General features: G+C 42.8%; 1 protein-coding gene and 1 long non-coding RNA gene across 4 annotated transcripts in view; one reads left to right on the forward strand and one right to left on the reverse strand.

The window, feature by feature from the left end:
• GAS7 (growth arrest specific 7) overlaps positions 1-24432 on the forward strand; it is a 193242-nt gene that overhangs the window by 129853 nt on the left and 38957 nt on the right. For both annotated transcript variants that reach the window (XM_053292617.1, XM_053292618.1), the window contains exons 3-5: positions 14888-14965; positions 16233-16318; positions 23938-23991. In XM_053292617.1, coding sequence (XP_053148592.1) covers positions 14888-14965; positions 16233-16318; positions 23938-23991 — 218 coding nt within the window. The remainder of the gene's footprint in view (positions 1-14887; positions 14966-16232; positions 16319-23937; positions 23992-24432) is intronic.
• Positions 4091-8664, reverse strand: LOC128343491 (uncharacterized). Of its 2 annotated transcripts, none has more exons than XR_008315565.1 (2): positions 8311-8664; positions 4091-4837 (listed from the first exon to the last, which is right to left on the reverse strand). It is a non-coding gene; the product is annotated as an uncharacterized LOC128343491 (long non-coding RNA). The 2 variants fall into 2 exon arrangements; XR_008315566.1 differs by lacking the exon at positions 8311-8664 and adding an exon at positions 6966-8290.

Consider the following 24432-nt stretch of genomic DNA (forward strand, 5'->3'; position numbering starts at 1 on the left):
GCACATCACTAATTTACCATGCTGTTTTAACATTTGCATGAAACTGCTGGGTAAAGTTGCAGAAGGAGTAGCGGAAGTTCTGAAAAGGTCATTGATGGATTGGATGGGAGAAAATGAAACTTAATCTGGTCAAGATAGACAGGAATCTTGGTTGGGAATATCATCAGTCTGCAGGTGGATGAATGTTCAGCCTGTTTTGAATGGGGTTGCACTCCGCCAGAAGTCTCAGGTTCACAGCTTGAGGGTGCTCCTGGATGCCCAGGTGGCAGCAGTGGCCATAAGTGCTATTTGCTATCTTAGGCTTCCTGTGGCTATTGCTATAAAGCACTAGGAGAATGAAACCAAAAGACAGCCCCTAAGTTCTGCATTTCCCTTTGTACTTTCACATACCTGCTGCTTAAGAGCCACTTAAGCCTTATTCAGACATTATGTTGTGTCTGCGTTAATTTTAAAAGTTGCTCAAATGCATAGTACAAATAGGATATGTACTTTTGTACCTGTGTTGAATGTAATGTGGATAACTGTACCTTGGTACAGATTTGTACCTTAGTATACTGTATACTCATATGAGTCTTGAACATAATGTGTGAATAGGGCTTTTTATGCCTGCAAAACTATTTCGAGTCATGCATTCTGGAATCCAATTTCCCCCCACTGAATCTTGTTTATTGCCTTTCTCCTAATTTTCTCACTTAACAAGCTTTTTGGCCCAGTGCAATCCTGTGTTGCTTTTAAATTCACTAACATTTAAGCAGCAGCTAAAACAATTCACTGATTTCATAATCCAGCTCATGTTGTGCTACCAGATCAGTTAAATAGAGCAATTCATGTAAAATTTGTGGGCTTCATGAAAAACCTGTGTTTGTATCAGTGGTATATAAGCCTTTTTTTTTCTTTTTCTTTTTGTAAAGCAGACTGACTGAGAGGCTGCTGCTTCTATTCTAAGAACTCCTATAATTGTGGACTGCCTTGTTGTTTTCATAACTACCAGTATATGGCAGTGTAACACTGCAGGGATTGGCAGAGAGTCGTGTGTTACATAACACCTAGTCAGGAATGCCAGTACATTTCATCTTTTTGTGTGTAAGAATTAAGGTTGGTTCATCTGAATGATTTCTTTTTAACAGCATGAAAATACAAGGCCTTATTTTGCAGAGATGAAAAAAAAACCCTGATTTGTTTCTCTGCAATAATTTCACTTTTGGCCACCTGACCAATGAAAAGCAACATATTTTGTTTTTATTAAATACTTCAGAATCATCATAAATCAACAGCTGTCTATCAGTCATAATAGTATCGGTGGGTGTTGGTTTTTTAAGTATAATTTGAAGCATTCTTTTTTCCCATTGGCTGTAAAGGAGAATAATGTGCAATATAAGTGTTTAGCAGTGAGGTTAAAAAAAAACTTAAAAGCAGGATGCTCATGGCTGATTTGCATATTAATAACATGCAGCTAACTTTCACAAATATTGGAAATATTACACCAGTCCACAGCTGATGGACATACTGCACTGCTTCTGTGATGCCATTGCTGCAGTTCCTAGTTTGAGATTAGAATTGATAGCTTTTGTAGGAGATGAGTTGAAATTTTAATTGACTCTTAATAAAGGTCAGCAATTTCGTGTCAGAAAGACAAGTTGGTTAAGTGTGTGCTGCAATATGTTTCCATAGTTCATTCTTTCCAGAGAGAAGGCAGTCTCCATTGCTAGAATTCTGACATAACAGGACCATGAGTCACTTTAGGCCTTGAGGTGAAATCCTCTTGGAGGAGTTTTCCTTCAATAGCCAAATGAAACCCAAACACACCTTTTCAAACAAGAAAGCTCAAATTAGCCACAGGGTTGGGGAGGTTATTAACTGGAGATGAGCGAACTCCCAGATTTCACTGAAAAAATTGTTTTAGCAGCTAAATAGCATGCAAGGTGAGAGCTTAGGGCAATTCAGATGGCATCCAAGGACTGCAGTAGGTCTTAATTCATGGTGGGCATGGTGAAGTGAGCATAGCATGGCTTCTGGGTGGAAATATGACTCGGATAATGCAGTCTCCTACAAGCCATGCCTCTGAGGACCATGTCATATATTATCACCTTCCTAATGAAGCATCTGGAATTGCTTTCATGTGGCAGCAACTTCATATATAGGCTATAAGATGAGCAATAACTCACCATGCTCTTAGCATCAGTTTGCACTGGTTTCTTCACATAATTGATATGATCCACCAACAGTATATGAAACTGCTTAGGCGGAAGGATTTCCTGGCTATGAATCCTGAATTTGTTTTGTTTTTGTTTTTTTCAATTTCTGTCACACCAGTTGCTTAAAAAAAAAAAAGCCTCAGAGTGATTTGCAACAGTAAAAAGATTATATCCAGTCAGTGCAATGCATCATCTATTCAAAAATAGCACAGTACAATAGCAGCAGGTTCAAAGAAAGCATCACTTAAGTCCGGAGTAAATATTGCCCTAAATAGTTGGTGAAAAAATATGGTCTTAATGGGTTTCCTAAAAACCCAAGCCAAGTATATCTGCTGAACTTTTCTAGGGAGGTTCTTGATAGAACAATTAGTTTGACTGGAATAGGAGATGGAGTATTTTCAGTTGCGATATGTTTGTGATGCAACTTCCTCCCCAGAAAGGAAGTTCCATTATTTCTTGTTTACACAGTCAGACAGGTGTTATTGACTGGTTTGTTTTATCCAGACATCGAGTCCTTCCCAAGGACCTGGGATGGCTGAATTTTATCATCAATACTGTTGGTTATTATAGATATCGTCGCAAAATATAGGCTGTTCCTAGTAAAGCTGCTTTTTGTAATTGGCTGATGGTGATTTCTGTGGCCCCTATGGTGTTGAGGTGCTCTTCAAGGTCTTTTGGGACTGCACCCAGGGCACCAGTTACCACTGGAATTATTTTGGGCTTTTTCTGCCACAGCCTTTCTATTATTATTATTATTATTATTATTATTATTATTATTACTATTATTTTTAACATTTTATATCCCACTCTTCCTCCAAGGAGCCCAGAGCGGTGTACTACATACTTAAGTTTCTCCTCACAACAACCATGTGAAGTAGGTTAGGCTGAGAGAGAAGTGACTGGCCCAGAGTCACCCAGCTAGTATCATGGCTGAATGGGGAGTTGAACTCAGGTCTCCCCAGTCCTAGTCCAGCAGTCTAGCCACTATACCACGCTGGATGATAATTATAATTATAATTAATAATGAAGGTGCCACTACTGAAAATGCCCCACTGCTTGTTCCAGCCAAACTAATATCATATAATTGTGGCACGTAGAGCTGGGACTTAATGCATGGGGAGTCTTGGAGGGAAGGAAATGTCTTCTTCACTAGGTTGCACCAATATCCTCTCTATATGATGTATCCTCTTAAGGGAGTAATCATTCATTCACTACCTGCTTGCATAAACCTCGTCCTGTTAATTCTTCTAACAGGAGGAATCCTGTTAATTTTTCTAACCTGACATGGCAACAGTATACATGCAACGACGAGTACACTCTCCCAAACAGAATTGAAAACTATTTATCAGTTCAAGATTATACTATGGTGCATACATTTCTATTCGAGAGAGAACATGCTGTATAAAAAGACAAGGGAATACAATTTTTGAAATATTGAAGAGACGTTGGGGGGGAGAAATTTGGAGGAATCAACATATTTGCAAGACCTTATTTCTTATGAAATGTAAGCATTACTACTTTTGGAACATGAAATATGTATAATTTAGCACACTAAATTGTCCTGAGCCTCATGTTCATGACATAAGGTTGATGGTGCAGATCTGCCCATGTTGTTGTGACCAAAATATGAAAGTCTAAATTCCTTCATTTTATTAAAGTAATAATTACGAGTATTCTCTTTGGGAGATGGGGGCAAGCTTACTAAGAAACTCTTACTCTATTGAACTCTGTGGAGTTCAACGAACAAACTTCTGTCAACGACAGAAGTAAGAGAAGTTACTTCTCAGTGAACATGTTTAGGATTGCAATGTATAATACTCAAGTATATCTTCGTTTTTGCCAGTTGAAAAATTGGGGTGGGGGAGAACATATGGGAATAGAAATAATCAGCATGGTACCAAACAAAAAGAAAGATTTATTATCTGGGCTTAAGAAAGTATGTAGGCTTCAGCAGTATTTCACATATACAGAAGAAACTGTTTTTTAGAGCAAACTCGGAAAACATCCGTATAATGCAATTAAGAACTAGCAATACATCTTATTTATTTATTTATTTAACATATTTTTATACTGCCCAAAACTTATGTCTCTGGGCAGTTTACAACAAAACAAAATAAATGATGACAGAAAAATTAAGACATTAGTTAAAATAAATGACAGCAAAAAGTTAAAACATTACAACAATTAAAAATTTTAAAACAATGTTTTAAAACAAACACTGAACTTAATAGGCTTCCGAAAATGGAGAGTTTGACCAAATCAAATAATTTTCTCAACTCTTCTCATGTATAATTTGTTCCTTGCAAGTAAGTGTGTGTGTATGTGTACGTTCACATGTACATTCTCCAGGCTTTTGGTTGATGCAGGAATCTGAGGCAGGAGAGAATATGGATAGGAGGAGTTGGAGACTGTATTGTATAAAACTTTGCCATCCTGTTGCAGGAACAATATGCTTGTTAGTCTCCAAGACTACACACCTGCACCAATTACTTGAAGATGCTCTGTATTTTGCCACACTGGAAAGTGCTTTTCCAACACTTAAGTATTAAGAGTATTGCTTGTTCAGTATTCCAGTGAAATGTAGTAGCAGGGCCATCATCACCACTGTTGCTGCCTTTGAATCTTGCATCTCATTTGCAGCACTGTGAATTAGATGTGCGACAGTGATATAAAACACTGATTTAAAGAACATTTCACTTACCATGCTGAAAAAAGGAAATATTTCACAAAAGGCTTTCAGACTTTCCCCTAATTTCCAGTTTTTCAATTTTGGGTCTCAGGAGAAGAAAACTTTGAAAATATATTATGTGTTTTTCCCCCTTCCAGATGCTCACAACTGGGCATCCTACAAAAAACCATCAGAGAGGGCAGTACAGAACATTTTAATTCTATCCTTAGTTGTGGCTTGGCATACATATTTGTAAACTTCTTTTGGTTAGGATTCTCACCCCCACTCCAACCCCCGGGCTTATAGTTGCTTTTGGTTCTGTCTTTCTCTGAAGCCACAAAAGCTGGAACCTGTACTGGGAACACAGTAATATGGTATAACGTAGTAGTTACTTCAAACACCACCCTGTAGTTGATGCTACATACAACAACTGCAGGATCTATGAACTTTTGGCAATAATAATATTATTTATTTATTTATTTTATTTCCATGCAAACTGCTTTGGGAACTTTTGTTGAAAAGCGGTATATAATAATGATGATGATGATGACTTGGAGAAAGTTTGCAGCTCTGTGTGATGAACTGTATTACCCATGAAGAACAGCCTTCATGCAGTGGCATCTTAAACACCCACCAGATTGTTGCTTATTCTGAAGGCCTGAGAGCCAGGTAGCTTCATTAACATTTGGATTCAAAAATCCTGTGCCTTTCAAAATGTTCCCGCAAATGCCTTTACTTCTACTAAGACATTTCTGGATGACTTCTTATTCTTCTGCTAGCAGTTTAATCCCAGCTTGCCCATTCAGGGGCAGCGCCACCATTGAGAGAACGGGTTCAAAGAATCCAGGCTGCCACCCCTCAGGGGCCACACCCCCTGACACGCCCCCTGCGACTGACATCAGGCACGGGGTGTGGTTTAGGTCTCCAAAAGGGCCCGTTCGGAGCTAGATCCTCCAGCACCGCATTCACAGTGCAGCCAGGAGTGGCTCTCCCTGCCTTTAAAAGCCAGGGAGAGCTGCTCTGGCCACACCACGAATGCAGCGCTGGCTGATCTAGCTCCCAAATGGGGCCACACAGCCCCATTTGGGACCTAAACCACGCCCCCACATCTGATGTCAGTTGCAGGGGGCGTGGCTAACTGCTCCATGCGTCAGATGCTCATGCAGGGGGCCAGGCTAGGGGGCTGCGGCAGTGGGCTGGACCCAGGCCACCGCTGGCCTCCCTCCACGCCTGTGCCTGTTTACTATCCATTTATCAAGTACAGTCTTCTCCCTGTCCTTCCCAGTGGCGCACCTAGGTAATTTTGGAGCCAGGACCTGAAGGTCTTTGGAGCCCCCCCACCACAAGGTCCCCCTTACATTTTTTAAAAAAAATAAAACCTGCATTTTGGTGGGCCTCCATCCTAGGGGGCCTCCCCGGAAGCCTGCTACTGCTGCCCCAATGTGTTACCCTCATTTTATCCTCCGCAATGCGCATCCAGGCAAAGAGGTGCACGCTGCTACATGCAGCAACCCGCTCCTCCCAAGGAAACCTGCATCCCCGGCCAGGTTCTTCCACTGCCCCATCTCCCTGCCCATGTGCCCCACTGACCTCCCCCGATGATGCGGTGTCATCCCACCCCTGAGACTGGCTCGCCTCTCCCCTCTTCTGAATCCAGCGGAGGGAGAGGAGCCTGCCTGTGTCTGCCCCTGCACTCGCGCACTGACCTCATTTGTTGCCCATGGTAGGAAAGGGCTAACCTGGTAATAAACAAAATGCAGTTAAGGGATAGCTTCAACCAAACAAGTTTCACGGTTGACTTGAGCTTTCTTCCACTTAGAGGCTCCATTTCCGTGAAATATAACATGTGTTAGTATCTTTTGAAGGACTCGGTTGCTTCTGTCTCCCAGGGCTGCAAAAAGAGTTCTAAGCTGGCCAATTCCTGGGACCTTAAGTTATGAGGTATTTAGGCTTTCCTGTGCTCTTGGCTTTCACAAATAGAGCACCAATTATGCATGTCAGAATAAAGAAATCTGAGAGATGGCAAGGTTGGAAAACACAGAGAACCAGAAGCAAGGCTGACCAGATCCAAAAAGCTGAGGGATTCCTTTGTTACTACTGACCTTTGGGCAATGATATTTGGTACCCAGGGTCTTTGGCATGTTTGGATCTGAAGGTCAAGTCTACTGCCTCCCTCTCCTTTTTCCCCTCTTCTCCAGATTGATCCCCACCTCTCCCTCTCGCTGGAAAAGCAGCAGTTTCCACGGTGCAGAGGCGTGCAGAGACAGTAGGGACAAGTGGAGCTTGCTGGCACTCCCAGCAAAGTGTTCGCCTTTTTCTTTTTTGGGGCAGGTCTGGCAGGGGCGGGGGAAGGGAGCTGTGAGATCTCTGGTCTCATCTGGACAGGGGAGGGTTCACCACGGAGGGCATCTGCTGAGAGCAAGAAGCTTAACCTGTGCTCTGAGCAGAGGGGAGGCACATTCTCCCCACACACTGACCTGACTGCGCCCTAAATTGTGCACCCAGCCCGGGTGGGAGCTTTCATTACAATCCTATTTCAACGAACTTGCTTCAGCCATCTTTTGGCTTTGTTAGGTATGCAAGACAGTGGACTACACTCTTTATTGCTGTAATTTGTTCAGCATTGTATGCTATTAGAATCTAGTTTCTAGCCACAGGTGGCTAGAAAAGGCTTCCTGCCACGGATGGGCTTCTGCGGTAGAGATCCTTGCCTTGCTGGGGCTGCAGGCAGAGCCAAGGTGCAACACCAGGGCTGCGAGCATCTGCTGGCCATGCGCTGTATGGGGTTTGTGGGGCACCAGGGCTGATCTCACTGTGGGAGGGGTGGGTGGCTCACAGGAAGCCGAGCGGGTTGTCACTCCGATCCTCCTGGGGGAGAGGCGCTTTCTGAGGCTGCCTGGCCTGCTCCAGGGGGCAACAGTGGGGGACTTGTGCTCTTTCTCCCCTCCCAGATGGCCCCTGCTTGTGTGTTTCCAGACAGTCCAACTTCTTCCCCTCTCAGTCTGGACTTCCCCGTCCAGTGTGCAGCAGCTTGGGGGGGCCTGGCACCAGGCCTAGCAGGGAGGGGGGCCGGGCTGGCAGGCAGGCAGGTGCTTCTGGGAAATGAGCATGGAGGGAGGGTCCCGATTTCCGCCCAGCCTCTAAGGTAGCAGCAGCTCTATTCAGGGCCGGTTGGACAAGCCCACCAGCCACCGCGCCTGCTGCTGCCACTACAGGGGAGGCCTACTTGGCTCACCCCACCCCCCAGCCACTCACATGACAGTGGTGGAAATGGCAAGAGCAGTGGGGTGGGCATGGGCAGCGGCTGGGCAGGTGCGGGGTGGTGGCAGGCTTCTGAGGCGTCTCCCCAAATCATTTGGAGCCCCCCAACAGGAGGCCACGGACCAGAGCCCCAAGGCCCATGGCAAAGATTGTTTCTGGTCCTTCCACTTTGTTCTATTGACTAACCTTAGGATTTAGGACCAACAGATTTAGGAAAAACAAAAGGAAGTACTTTCTCACACAATGCATAATCAGCTTGTGGAATTCTCTGCCACAAGATGTGGTGACAGCCAACAACCTGGATGGCTTTAAGAGAGGTCTGGATAACCTCATAGAGGAGAGGTCTGTCAATGGCTACTAGTCTAAGAGCTCTATAGGCCACCTTCAGCCTCAGAGGCAGGATGCCTCTGAATAGCAGTTGCAGGCGAGTAACAGCAGGAGAGAGGGTATGTCCTCAGCTTTTGCCTGTGGGTTTCCCAGCGGCATCTGGTGGGCCACTAGATGGGCCTTGGGCCTGATCCAACAGGGCTCTTCTTATGTTCTAACTCACGGTGCAGTCAAACACACTTTTGTGGGTGTGTCCTGCTTGACTGTTGTTCATGTAGGTAAAGCTATGCCTGCTTCATCATGTGATTTATTCTTTTTTTTGCTCAGCATTTGGAGGTTCTTGATGAATATTATTTTTACCACTTTTTGTTGTAAAGTCTGCCTAAGAAATAATATCCAGCAAAGAATTTTATTTGATTTTAAATGAACCTTTTTTTAAACAAAAGCATAAATTGTGTTCATGTACATGTGTTTATCTGTATGGATCACGTGGAGATGTGACCCTTGTAATCAATGGTGTCATAAACAATAGATCATGATAGCATTCTCCAAAATAAATAGACACGCACACCCTAAGCCCTCTGGGCTGGTGCCATTGCATTTTTGTGCACTTTACAATTACGCCTGGCAGCTGTTGGTACTAAAAAGAATGTGTAGCACTAAGCTCACACTTTTCTGAGAAACAGTGTTTGAGTTTTCCATCTCCTTGAATACGAGTTAACATTACAGTGCTGTTTCCCCCTCATGAAACACATGCTAAAGTGCTAACATTTCCACACTTTAATCAAACACTTGTGTACTCTGTGCTGGGTGCTGCTGCAGTCCTTTATGACTCACTATTGCCATCTCAACCCTGTGCAGACATTCTAAACAAGCCTAAAATAAAAGCTGTAACTCAGGCAGGAAAATAGGAAATTGAATGCTAAGTAAATTACATCATTAATAATGTTACACTTGCTAATTATCTGCCTTCAGTGCAGCTTATATTTTTAAACTTGCAGGGACTGATAATTTGCACTTGAGTGCTTACCACTGGGGGCAGTTTTTAAAATTGTGAATATTCACTTGAGGAAATTCCAAGAGGCTAGGACAAAATTAATACTACAGCTGAAATAATCCAAGCAGCTGCCATTTACTTAGCTTGTTTTTGATCTTGGGCAGTATAATTCCAAAAGGAGGTATGGGCTGTACTAAAGAAAATAACTATCATATTTTTACTATGACGACGACGTATATTCATATACCGCTCTTCAACAAAATTCTCAAAGCGGTTTACATAGAAAAATAAATAATACATAAATAAGATGGCTCACTGTCCCCAAAGGGCTCACAGACTAAAAATTAGGAGGAAAATGGGTGTAGCCAACCAATATTGCATTAATATTTTGAAGCACATAGGAGGGAAAAGCACCATGCTCACAAATAGGAAGGAAGGAACCAGGAACAGTGCAGTAGCAGTTGTTAAAGAGTAGATCCCAACTCGTTTCGAGTAAAGACTCTTCTTCGAGGGAAGTGGTTCACAAAATTTACACTCAATTTGTAAGCAGCTGAACTTTGTAAGACGTTTCCCCTGAAGAAGAGGCTTTACTCAAAATGCATCAGGATCTACTCTTTAATCAACTGCTACTGCACTGCTCTTCTTTCCTTCCTATTAATATTTTGAAAGCATCCCAAGTAACAACATTTTTGATGAGAACTTGAAGTGGGTAATGTGAATATAACGGTGGCACTGAATTGTTTCAGCACATGGAATGGAAATATATGCATGCCTTCCCTATCTCACCTCCTTACTCTTGTCCCTAGAGGCAATATCAGTTTGGGGAGTAGGTTTGGAATTATTGGTATTGCTCAGTGGAAAAAGTACATGCTTTATATGTTGGAAATCCCAGGTTCAGTACCTGGCATCTCCAGCTAAAGGGATGAGGGAGGCCTGTACTGGGTAAGGGGTTGGTCTAGATTGAAGACCTCCAAGGTCCCTTCCAGTACCAAAACTCTGTTTCATGGGTAACATACTATGATTTGTTCAAGGAATTTGATGTGGGGCAAGTCATATAAATTGATCCTATATGTGTGATTAGTGTGCATTGCTACATGAATTGCACCATACTTGTGCCAAATTGGTTGGCTAAATCATTGAGCTCAAGCAAAATTATTGATTTTTGTGTGCGACCGCAAACCTTCCTAATGTCAGCAGGGTGGTAACAAAAACAACTGCAACTTATGATGAATGTTTGACCCATTCACCACAAATATGGTGTAATTTTGTCGGGGTGGTGGTGAAACCACCACACCTGATCCTGTAGATTTGTATGAATCATTCCTTAGCGAATTTGTAGATGAATTTTTCTTCGCCACTGTTTTTGCCGGCCCCGATTCAGTGGCAGTAGTGTGATGTTCCATCCACACACAACTGGCTGGAGAGCATTGCTACAGATAATAGTTATTCTTGTGTTCATGGAATCTCGTGCACCACGGGACAGGGACAATCCCTTTTCTTTTCCCCCGCAACTCCAAAATGGCACATTCTCCAGCAAGCCTGAAGGGGGAGTTGTCATTATAGTTGCACCATGTGCTCTGAAGCTCAGTGCAGCTGCAGGGATTATTCTTCCCCTTCCACAACTGGAGAGAGATACTGTGAATGCCCACATCTCCCTTGCCAGAGGGTATTAGAAAACCCAACATGGTGAGCAAAAATGTGGAACCCTGGTGGTGGGGTATGGGGTAGCCTTGCTAATGTTCTCCTCCTTTTAAAACACATACACACACCTTTGTTAAAATTGTAGGGCAAGAGACATTGCAAGCAGTTTCCATAGCGATGTGTGATATTTTTACAACCACATTACACACATCTCTCATAATAGCAAGGTATGCAATAGCTAGGGCAGTAATCACATCTTCCTAGTTACAAAATATTTCAATTTGTGTGCTAGGAAAGTGTGATATTGCTGCAACAGAAGCACTGTTCTGGAGAAGGGCAACTGAATTCTATTTGAAAGCTGCTTAATAGCTCGCCAACCTCTCTCTCTCTCTCTCTCTCTCTCTCTCTCTCTCTCTCTCTCTCTCTCTCACACACACACACACACACACACTCACTCACTCACTCACTCACTCACATTCATATACTTGCGCGCACTCTCGTGTATTTTAATACTGTTACATAAAACTACTGGAACTTGAGTGGCCAGATGCACATTGCCAAAAAAAGAGAGATCTTGCCGAACTTTCGTTCTAATCTGACAAGAAATGACAATGTTATTTCTATTCTTATCCCTCCCTACACACCATTTGTAAACAATGTATGAAGCCTCTGCTCCTGAAGCAGCTCCATGCTGTAATGGGCCAAAACCTAGACAAATAGAGGCCTGTCAGGGTCAAAAGGGGACACATGGCCACCCTTACTGAAGCACACATGAAAATATTGTACTGTTATGACAAGGCTTAACAAATGTGGGCACCAGCTTGCCATGTTGCCTAGAAATGTAGTAGTGGCATTTGAGCCAGACTGTGGATGGACAGAAGCAGGAGGCAGCAGAAGAAAGAAGTGGGCTGGTCTCTCCACCTCATGTTCGCAACCATCCATTGCCTGGATCAACCACCTAAAAGCTGTCTTGCATCCAACCTGCCAAATGGCTGCTTTTGTTGGGCTCTACCACAGTGTCGATCTCCACACTCCATGCCTGCATTGGTAGCTCCCAGATCCTTTCCACTCTCTTCCTGCACGCACGGTCTTGCTCATCTCGCATGTGCGGCCATGCAGTCAGCACGCCCCTGCCCAATCAGCTGCCAGCACAGCTAGGTCACCTCAGTAGGCCCATGCTGCACATGCGCAGTACCAGCTAGCCAACCAGTCAGCTCACTGTAGAGCCCAGGAGTGCCTTCTGGCCACCTGCCCATTGATGCCGCCTCCTCTTGCATGCTGCTTACACGTGCATACCTCATGAAGACTGGACTGCTGTGCTGCTTTCTCTTCATGTGCTCCCCTCTTCCCTACCCACTACTGGTGTTCTTCATAGTCCTCCTCACGCACCTGAGCAAGATCACTCTGTTCACCCCACCACCCTCCTGCTCACAATCTACACAGAGCCTTTCTGGAATTCTGAATGCTAATGCCATTTAACCAAGGAGTTATGTGCCCCAATAGCCTCCTTTGCTTTGCTGTTCTTGCCCCCACATCATGATGCAACTTTATTCTTGCCAGGCACCTTGCAGAATGCTTAACCACTCAAGGTTGTGCCCTGAATTTTTCGCAGAGGCTGCAAGCCTGTGCACACTCTGCTTGGGAGCAAAACATAGTGAAGCCAGAAGGATTTACTACTACTTAGAACAGAGATATCTGGTTCTCTGTATATTGAGACACACACGCCTCAGGATGCACTTTGTAGTTCTCCTCCCTTTCTCATGCTTCTTTTCCAGAATCTCATTGCCTCTTCCCAACATTTCCCACAAAATTATCCCCATTATCATTTCTCTCAGCACTCTCCCTGACATCTTCCCAGTAATTTGAACCTGGATGAAAATTTTTTTTTCAGAGGCCCACTGAAAAATGAGTCAAATTTGTCAAGGCCTGCATTTATAAGACAGGCTGCAGTGCAGTCTACGCTGAGTGGTGCAGATTTTGCAGATCAGCCGTTGGCACAAATTCTCATGTGAGGGAAAGAACATATACAAAGCAGAATCATTAGAAAGGGCTGTGCAACGAAATAAGGGTAGAAACAAAGTGATATTTAACTGGTAGAATGTGGTGACAACCTGCTCCAGGCACGTGGTTTGTAGCATGAGATGTTATCACCAGTCCTTATTCCCCCTCCAATGCTGCAGGTGTTCTTTTATTTGAAAAACATCACCCCATGTTTCTAGCCTTTAAACTGTCCTTGTGAGGTAGATTAGATTTGCCTGTGAATGCACCCTTTCCTTGACTTTTGCATGCTCCCTTGCTGTGTAACGTTTCCTGCAGCATTCCTCAACGTATCTTTTAGGATAGCCTAGTGTGTGGCTTGTAGTGTTTCTCCATTGAACATTGGTGGTCTTGAACTATATGGAGTTAAAATATGGCTTTTCGGGACAAAACTGGTAGGTGCTTGAAACAGTCTATCTGCAATAATATAAAGAAAAGAAAACACCGCATCATTTGTAGACCAGCAAGTGGATTCGCAGTCTGGGTTTTCATGCCTCTGAACAGAGCTGCAGTCTGAGGCTAATTCAAAGTTACAGCACCACCTACTGTCAGAGATGCTGTCTTCAGTTATTATTTTTGAAAGTGACTGCACTGATTCCCCTTCTTTGAACTCTTGTTTCTCACCAAATTCTGTCCATGTGTGCGCTTTTATGGCTCAGCTGTAAAACACGTGAAATCTAAAGGAGACTGTTTTTATTATTATTTAAAAGGTCAAATAACAAAGGAAAATTAGAGGGGTGGTGTGGTGGTGGTTTTATTCAAAGTATTCATCGGGAAAATGCTTGACTAACAAGCAGAAGGTTGCCGGTTTGAATTCCCGCTGGTATGTTTCCCAGAATATGGGAAACACCTATATTGGGCAGCAGCGATATAGGAAGATGCCGAAAGGCATCATCTCATACTGCGTGGGAGAAGGCAATGGTAAACCCCTCCTGTATTCTACCAAAGAAAATCACAGGGCTCTGTGTGCACCAGGAGTTGAAATAGACTTGATGGCACAATTTATCTTATTCCAAGCAAATTCACTTGTTGACTAATACAATTCAAAGGTGGAAAATTAAATGGCATTCCAGTGGAAAAGGGAACTGGCTGTGTTGTGTGCATTGCATGGAGCCCCTGCTCCCCGTATCCTGACAGTCCTCTCTCTTTCATCTCATACATGTTCATAACAACTTGTACTTCATCAACGGTGATGGAAAAGCACTCTGTGTATGAACAAGGTGCTCTTTGCCATACATATTGCAGGACTAAGCCCTCACTTGTGAATGGGTTCAGGACCCTGGTGTGCTAGGCTATTCAAATTAACCACTATTCAAATTAAGCCCTTTTCAAAAATGAGATTATAGAGGATCATAAAGGCACACCTAAGCTTCAGTAACAGAGATCCAGTTTTCTGACCACTGCAGTCTAATGCTTTGGGTGCTTCAGCAGAATGTTTCTCTTTTTACACACCTGATAGGAACCACAGTGGGTTGTTGAGTCTATAGAGCTGTTTCCTACAAAGAGTGTGAAGACTGCCTGAGGGAAAAGCTGTCATCTGTGCACTCTCTTAACTGATACCACTCTGCCTGAAAGGACTGGCATACATTTCTGAGCAATATATAAAGCAGGATAGGTTAGGACTTTAACCCTCTGTTATCTAATAATGATGGACTTTAATGGGATCCATGGGCAATTCCGGGGGCAGAAGTCTTACATATATTTCATATCTGTTGGTGATGCTGGCTATGCCCACATTAATGTTCTTTTCTTTTTGAACAGAGACTACTTGGGACCGGCCAAGCAGTGTGCCTGGGACCCCAAAGAGCCCTGTGACACAGAAGAACTCCTTGCCTACAGGTATGGGATATATCTGTAGGAAGACATGTGCCTTAGATTTCCTGTGAGATAGCACACGAACACTCACCTGTGACATCTTGTTTGCCTTGTAATGAAAGAGCAGTCTTGCTGACTGGTTTGTGTTATATCCTCAGCAGTGGTAACTCGTGAAAGATACATCTTGAATTTTTCCATACTGGCTGTCAACAGTGTGCTTAAAGGCACAGTGTTAATTCTCTGAGATTCTACAGGAGTGTTTAGCAGGAAAGGGGGCTAGATGATGATGGAGAGCACCAGTTAGTTGAAATTATGCTTGGAGCATATCCCAAGCTCTCTCTGCCCTGCAGATTGCAGAGTTAAAAAATAACTATCTGTGAACAAGGCCATGGGGCAAAACATATACCATTCATGAGGACTGAGCTGGGACTTTGGGATTAATCCCGTGTTGATGATGCCATTCATCCTCTGCTGTCTAGCATGCAGTTTATGTTCTGATTCATTTTTAAAAAAATTCATTTTTTAAAAAAAGACAGCATAATGACATGGGGCTTTATGAGAAGAATCCTGAAAAGCAAGAAGAAAGATAATGCCAATACACAAGAGGGAATGATTCTGATAAACCAGAATCAACAGAACGTAATCACAAATAGATGGATGTGTAGAAGGACAATTTTTGTTCTTTGGTTTACTCAGGCAGACCACAACCCGGTGTTAATGCAGAATTCAGTCCATATATTCCAGAGATCTATATTGCATATTTTATGAGCCAAACATTATGACATGTGATTGCATATATTTTTGAGATCTCTTTGAATTGCATGAAAACATGAGAACAGAATAGGCTGGCTTAGCATGGAGTCCTAGCATAAGCAAAGGAGGATCTGGGGAGTGACCAGAGAAAAGGTGAGAGCGTAGCCAATGATGCAGGAATGTATGTTGAGTTTGATGTATTTAGTTTTAAGACCTTCCATTTAAATCGGCTTGGTTTACCTTGTTCACTCAGGCTTGTGCTCAACAGGTGATCTGTCCCAGTAATCATTTTGCAACTGGTGCACTCTGATTGTTAACGCTGCTGCTTGCTTGCATGTGTACATTTGGTACTGTATGTTTAATTCAGATCTCCTGAATTTATGGCAGAGAAGTTTGAATTTTGCATTAACATATGTTGCAGTATACCAGGATAAATTGCTTTATCTTGATGCAAGGCCTTGGAAACTTGTGAAGCCATATTCTTCCTCTTTTCGATGCACCATGTTTTCAGCTGATTCCTTGTATTTCTTCTTTACAGTGAATGGATATCATATACCAGGAACACTAGTATCCCAGTTAGAACCAAACCACATGAGTCTTCGGAAAGTCAGCGGTGACCCCCAGGTAAGCACAGAAGATGTTCTTGGTTGCAGAGGTAGGCTTTTCTTCTCTAGATTTGCTTTGGGAGAGTGTTGACATAGTTTCCCAACTGGTTGAAGCATTGGGCATTGTCTTTTGTTCCCTAAAAAATTATCATTGCTGTGAAGCTGAGTCCAAGCTTGTGCTGTGCAGCTCAAGACCCTTGTGTTATTTAAATCACAATTTAAATAACTAGTCAGGAAGATTATTTAATCGTCATTTTCTATTAAGGTACATTCTTGTTGTCTCGTATAACCTTAGTACATATTTAGAGTTAGAGATATTTAGAGATAGATGTTGGTTTCTATTTTAGAAGGTAGGTATACACTATAATAGATATACACTTCTCATAATGCTGTTTTATTTGAGCAACCAGGCCTTGCATTTTGTTGCACTGTTTGCATTTTGCATGCATGTCTTGCTTACCCATAGGTTCAGGAACTTCATTAAAATATTCCCAAATGGGGTCTCTCTTATGGCCTGCTGGCTGCCATGATTGGTGTTTCCCTTCTACAATGGAGGATACGCTCGGAAAAAGTTTCCTTTAGGACAGCACAAATATGTTCTATTCACTTTTGGTTTCACTTTCTGTTCCCCTCCCCTGTCCCGCATGTTTATATCCAGACTCCTCCTCCTTGCTCAGATCTACTCGATCCCCCCAGATCCTCCATTCATTGACCTTCTTTGTCTTTGCACTTTTTTGGCGGTTGGGGCAGGGCGGGAACAAGGGCTTGACTGTGTGTGTGCTGCATGGATAGGTATGTGTAACTCTGGACATGGAAAGGCATGTATACCTCTGGAGAGGGTGGTATAAAAAGGTACTAAATAAATAAATACTGCATGTAGACTGATCAGATCTGTTATCTCTTATCCCCATTTACTGCTGTTAACGTGTTCAAAGAATATAATTAGAAGTTATAATTAATATTCATGATATCTTTGACCTAGGTTCTTTATGAATTTAAAAAACTAATTTAAATTTTTAAAACCTTTTTAAATTTTAAACATTGATTTTTATCAACCCTGTTCTGTAGCATGAGGTGCTACAGTCTAGTCATGCAATGGGCAAAACTCTTTCCTTTTTTCCAGTGTTCAGTTGGAGTTAATCATAATTCTAGTAATGATTACAGTAATCATCCTCTTGCTTGTGCACTATAGGATGTTATCATCAAAGTAGTCTTCATTATCCGGTCAATTGCTTACTTTCTTTTTTGAGTCATGCAAGCACCCATTCAAGTTGTGGAGCAATTAATTCTGCACTTTTCCATGGCTTGTGTGAAAAAGTTTCCTTTATCTACTGGTTAAGATATGATAAAATAATTCTAACAAATTAATGACTTGATGTTCTCTTGTGCTGGTACTTTTTCTTACTTTCTTTTGTTGTGTTTTATGTAATTGTTTCATTCCATATGGTAGCAATGGTAAGACATTTATAACTGTCTTCCATATCTGGAGTCTTTGGGGTAACTTTGTTGCTGCCGATTTTCCTTAATCTACAAACCTAAGAGTCATCCTGATCTTGGCAAACAGCATTTCTAAATTGTATCTCAATGTTCACTGGACATTATAGCTGTGTTTTTAAACACTACTACAACAGATATTTATATACTGTTTTTCAACCAAAGTTCTCAAAGCGGTTTACTTAGAAAAATAAATGCATGAATAAGATGGAAGAATAAGTGAGCCCTTTGGATGATCTCCAAAGGGCTCACAATCTAAAAAGAAACAAAAGTTAGACACCAGCAGCAACCACTGGAGGGATGCTGTGCTGGGGTTGGATAGAACCAGTTGCTCTCCCCTTGCTAAATATAAGAGAACCACCACTTTAACAGGTGTCTTTTTGCTCAGTTAGCACAGAGCAATACTATTCCTAGCTGGACTCAGAGGTACACCTAGGTAATTTTGGAGCCTGATCTTTAAAGGCCTTTTGGAGCCCTCCCCCCCCATGTTAAGCATTATCCCCCCCTACACACACACACACACACACACACACACACACACACACACACACACACACAGTATTTTTAACACGTGGTTTTTTGAAGGTACAAACAGCAACTGACAAGAATGTAAGAATATACAACAGGTATATTAGCAGAAACATTTCAACATATAACAACATATTCCCATCCCGCCTATTTCTTCCCCCACTTCCCCCTCTGTCTCTAAAGCACCCAGCACGGGTCACAATTACACTCAGCCACCTGGTACAGTGTGGGTCAGTGGCACAGCAACCACACCACCCAGGATAGACTAAAGAGGATTTGGGGGCCCCCAGGGGGTGTAGAGGCCCTGGACTTCAGTCCTGAAGTCCAGGAGTAAGAGAACCTCTGGCTGGACTTCAGGTGCTCTCTCTGTCTGAAATGTAAACTATGACAATGGACTATAACTAAGGAGCCAATGCATGAATGTATGTATCTCATTCTTCATCTAGAGATTTGAGTAGAGTTTAATATAGCAACCCTGCATGAGAGGTTAGGCTGAACATAGTTTTGAACCTGGGGCTCAAATCTCTCTTGGTTCATATGCTTGTGTTAAAGAAGTTTGGTCGTTTGAAGCCTTGAGCTTGTGGAGAGCTGTCAGCAAGTTGCTGATTTGGCCTCAATTTCTTACTTGTAAAGATTGCTATCCCTTTAACTGTATGGCTGTAAGGATGAAGGACATCAGGTTTATAAAATAAATCATTCTGTATTTTTTTAAAAAGTGTTTTACAAGTGATGTTGTTATCATAAACCCCCATCTTCATAGCATATAATCTTTCTGTTATATTTGTATGTTGCTGCTCATTCTATTTTGCTTCTTCCCATTTCTCTGTGTTCTGAGGGCATCACGTAGGCCAATTTCACAAATTATGCTTAATTTGTGTTTTGTATTTCCTGTGCCTGCCAATTCAGTGAAAAAGCTACATTGATTGGAATGTGCATTCTTTTCTTTAAAAATAACAAAAGCAACTCTCTTCTGTGTTCTTTATCACTGTAACAATATTTCAAAATGATGCATTTTCAATCAGAAATGTTCTCAGAAGGAGTTATCACATGGATGTTTGTTACTTGATGACTGAAACATCATGTGTTTTCTTGCATGTATGCAACAGACATCACAGGTCATATACAGCTTTCATATCACTTGACATCATGTTGTTGTTTTTATCTCATTCCATCTAGGGATTTGAGTAGAGTTTAATACAACAGCACTGCACAGGAGGTTAGGCTGATAAGCAATTATTGTTCAAGATGATCAAGTGAGGTACACAGTTGAGTGGAGGGCTTTGAGCCCAAGTTTCCTCTGTCCAAACCCAACACTCTGTCACACTGCCTCTAAGTCATTGAGCAAGTTACCAGGTGGTATACATGCATGAGTGAATAAACTCTTAGAGTCTGTTGTGAACGTACTCGAAATAGCAAGCATGCGCTAATACACACTCACTTGCTGTATGTTTATGGTTAGTGAAGAGTTGCTGTCTGCAGTCCACTGAGCCCTGTTTGGGTCAGCAGATCATTTTGGAGAACTTAGTTTAAAAGAAGGAGGGGGGAAACTACCGCTGGCCTTGTACACTGGGTGAGCCCTTAGTCTTGTCTCTTCTCAAGTTCTCTGCTGCTCAGAGCAGTGCCGCCAAAAAAGAGGCCCCACTCTCAGCTGAGAAATTTGGATTCAAGCACTTGGCACCATTTTAATCTTTAACATTGTTCATCTGCTAGTGTGTTGCTGTTTTTGTCCTTGAGTTTTTAAGGTTGAAATAGTTGAAGTTTGCAGTTCACCATTGCAATGGAATAGCAATAAGGGTGAAGGAATTGGGATTAATCATAGCATATAGGATTCTGCTTTGGGAAGAGGTGGGGGAAAGTCCTCTCTCTTTCTTCCCAGTGGCTCTTGGGATAGGGCATTTGTGTCCCTCTGTTATGATGAGAACCTGATCCTTGAGAGAAAATTTGACCCTGAAGAATGCAGTGATGTGGGACCACAGTACTTGTTTTTGATGTAGCAACGTTCCCACAAGGTGGCTTTACAACCTTGGTTTCATGTGGAGAGACCTTTGGCTGAAATAGGCCCATGTGAAGAATCTCTGTAACGTATCAGAAATTTTTAAAAGGACAAAATTTGACAGAGTTTTTCTAATGTGGTAGCTCTGGAGAATTTCACAGGAGTAGCAGCATTTCAGAGCTCTAAAATAAGTGTTTGAATGAAATGGACCCAAGGAGAGAGTGCTCATCAGGAATCTTTGTGATCTCTCCTACTCTCTCTCTCTCTGTCTCTCTCTCTCTCTCTCTCTCTCTGTTTTAAAAAGTTCCAGTTGATTGACATGGAGAAAATGGATTGTTCTCCTCTGCCTCAGTTCATTGTGATTTTATGCATCCACTGACCATATATGAGGAGGAAAACTGGTTGAGGAAGGTGTTCCCATCCTCTCTAAATCAGATTAGCCAAATGTTTCTTGTAATGTGAAACATCTCATTTGCACAAACTACTTATATTCCTTACCCTTTAGGTAGCTCTTGCATGTGTCTGCCTTGGTCCCTCCTCTTTTCTGTTTGTTGCAGTCTGGATGATTATCTTTTGGGGACATTGGGTCAAAATAACTTAGCCTTGGAACAAAGATCAGCCTGTTGGTAGCTTCCAGCCCAACTGGAGAGAATGACTGATGAGCTATAAAACTGGTTCTCTTGCCTCTGAGCACATTGCTTAGTATGTAGAACTCATTTTGCTTGGGCTGCTTCAGCAGATGACAGGCAACAGGCCAGTCATGAGAGCAGCTGCATGTGAGTTTCAGGTGAGAACCTTTGTATTGGTTGTGTGCATTTGTGGTGAGCACAGTAGGAAAAGGGGGCAATCTGATTGGTCACATGTAAAGCATGGAGCTGGGCAACCCAGATAATACAATATATTCTGCAAATAAAGAAAACTGTCCTGGAAGTTTTACAGACTGGGCTTTCCCCCCCCCCGAATCCAATCCTGATTGGAGTGTGCGAGTCCACATATTCACTGGATTTAATCTGACCTGCCTGTGGGATATCAGGGACCAGGACAGACAGGTCTTTGATTCTTCCCAATGGAGGCTGCGAATTCTGGCTTAGCCCAAGTTACCACTGGGTTAAAAAAAATCCTCTACTTCCAGCAGCTTTTGAAAAAGACTCTGGGGCTTCTGCTTTCTCCAAAGGTGTTGATGGAGGTGCTGATGGCTATGCAAAAGAGGTGCTGGTGGCTATGCGAATGGTCCATCTAATCCCTCAAATTAAAATGCCTCAAATCTGCTGCAAAGCAGATTTGCTCTTCAGATTCCCTGAGGCATAGAGCCATGTGTGAAAAACCTCCAGGAGACTGGAGATGTAGCTGAGCAGTGTTACCCAGTGAAACATGATTGTTTGAAGCTCAGAGACTTGAGGTTTGCTACCAAACAGAGCAGTTTATGGAGCATGAAAGTTCATTGCACAGAGGGGAAGCTCTAAAGTAAATTTTTCTTAGAGATCAGGCTCATGGGGGAACCACAAATAGGATATATATATATATAGAGAGAGAGAGAGAGAGAGAGAGTGGATAGTGATTAGAGTTCTTCATTACCCAGTTCTTCCCATTGGAAGGTGGCAAATGGTTTTCATTTTACTGCTGGACCAGTGCCAAGCTGGTGTTTGGGGTGTGGGGTTTTATGCAGTACATGGGCAACTGATGTTAACAGTGATTATTATTATTATTTTTAATGAAAATTAAATACTTGCCCCATCAGGTGAGCTTAGGACACCTAATGGAATTGGGTTGATTTTCAGATTTTGTCATTTAAGGACAAAATCAAGAGTGGAGACATGAGATGCTGCTTCAGAAAATGTGATGATCACCTACTGTAGGAGACATAGAGAGGCTTGATGCTATGGGTTCAAGTGGCAGCATAGCAGATACAGGCTGGATCCTGGAGGAATTGTCTGTGTCAGATTCCCAAACTTGGGGCCCCAGATTTTATTGAATTACAATTCCCATCACCCCAGCATAATACAGGTGAACCCCAATATTTGTGGGGTTTCCATTCCACAGGGGATCTGCGGATAATGGAACTGCAGATAATGAGACATTAAAGTCAGGGGCAGGTAGGTTCCTGGAGGCTAGTAAACTGGCCCAACCCCCAACTCCCCCCCCCCCCACACACACATGAAAAAAGGCAAATAGTGTCCTACCATGATCTGCGGGTTTCCAGCTGTCCAGGAATGCCCCCCCCCATCCCAAACACCCCATTTTCTCATGAAAAAATCATGGGGGAAATGGTGGGGTTTTTTTAAACAAATGAGCCACAAAATGGCTTCTCTTGACAAAATGGTGGATGGAAATTATCTCCGGGGTCATTTTTGGCCACCTAGGAACCATGGATACTTGAGTTTTAATTCTTGTTTTGTATCCGCGGATAATGAGGTCAGCTATCAATTGGACACCCTCGGTTACACAGAACCATGAAAAATGGTACCACATATAGCGAGGTCCACCTGTAGTCAAAGGCTGAGGATTGTAATCCATCATTATCTGAAGACCTACATCTGGGAACCCCTGGCCTAAGTGAGGGAACTGGCCAAACAGGGTATCTAAGGAGATATATCCACTTTATCTGTGGGTATCTTGTTAAAGGGACACTTTGGATGACTTCTGTCTGAGATGAATTAGGTTTTGTATATAGAATGTTTGGTATATGGAACATTTAGAAGGCAAGGAGACTGGGTATTGGTGCTTGAGATGCAATGCTGACCAATATGGTATGCATACCTGTCTGGTATGTTTTGAGAGGTACCATGGTAAGGATTACCCACACTTCATTAACAAGGTGAGAAGGTTACAGTTACGGATGAAGCAGGACATGTTCCATTATCCTGTTACACTTGCTTCAGAGAGTAGATGGAATAGCACATCAAATATATGCTTGGATCAAGTGTGCATGCTGACCTCTTGATAAACTACTGCACACTGTGTGTTTTGGTTTGAATCTTTCCATTGCTGTCAGTCCGATGCAGATGGCCATTTGTGATGCTTTGAGTAATTTGATGATGAAAGTGGAAGGAAGCCTTAGGGACACCTGCAGTGTGTTAGCAACCTTACTGCAGAGAGTAAATGTACAGGGAACTTCTTCTTTGCTGCTTATCCCAGGCTTTTATAGCTAGGGGATGGATGAGCTGTTGTCTCGATGCAATCTGAACGTGCAGCAAAAAGCCTTTGTGTACAGTAAATGAATTGCATGCACGCATAAAGTAGAAGTAGAGTTTCTGCTAACTCTTCCAACACAGTGGCTAAAGAGCCCTGTTCCAGAGTTGGCATGCAGCTGAAGGGTTAATTTCCAAGCTAAGAACTGATTGGAAGGGGAGGTGTCACCATGCTTCGGATGAATTATCTTGCTGTACAGAGCTCGTGTGCTGCTTCGTGAGCACAGTGCAGGAGTCTCCCATGCAAGAGTTCAGTTGTCAGACTGTGACACCTCTGGACATGGAAAGAGATTAAGCTTAGAAGCAAAGCAGAAGGGGAATCCTTCTCAAATTGGGCTTGCATACAGCACTAAAGCCCCACTCCGGCCCCTCAAAAGACATACCATGTCGGATGTGGAGTGCAGTTTTGATGATGCCTCTTGCCTCTCTCCTCAGAGTCCTGGGTCCCCATCACCTACTCGAAAGCAGAACAAGGAGACCACCTTCACGGTAAGTAGAATCCCACAGTGATGATCACCCATCCGGTTGCCATAGCAATCAAGTCACCAGAGCAAGTAGCATTGCAGGGCAGGAGAGCAGGGTGGGAGGGGGGAATCCGTGTGCAGGGGTCTGCCTCATGTTTTCCAGATGTAAACACGGTGCTTGCTTTTCACAGCAATAGCTGCATTGAAGCCATTTTTAAAAGGCTGAAGCTAGCAAAGAGCCTGTTACAGAGAGACAGGGAAGAAATGTCAGGAAGCAAAAGAGAGGGTGGGAGGCACTGCTTTCTGCTGTGATTTTTAAATTACAGTTGCAGCAGTGTTTCCTTTTGTTCAAAGTTGCTTCTGGGTAGATCAAGCCATTAATAGCCAATGAAGTCATCTTAAGAATGGAGTGTTCCTGTGGGCAGTGTACACAATGATAAAAGTTGACACTGAGGTTTTTTAAAAC

The sequence above is a fragment of the Hemicordylus capensis genome, chromosome 2, assembly GCF_027244095.1.
Source record: "Hemicordylus capensis ecotype Gifberg chromosome 2, rHemCap1.1.pri, whole genome shotgun sequence".
NCBI lineage: Eukaryota > Metazoa > Chordata > Lepidosauria > Squamata > Cordylidae > Hemicordylus > Hemicordylus capensis.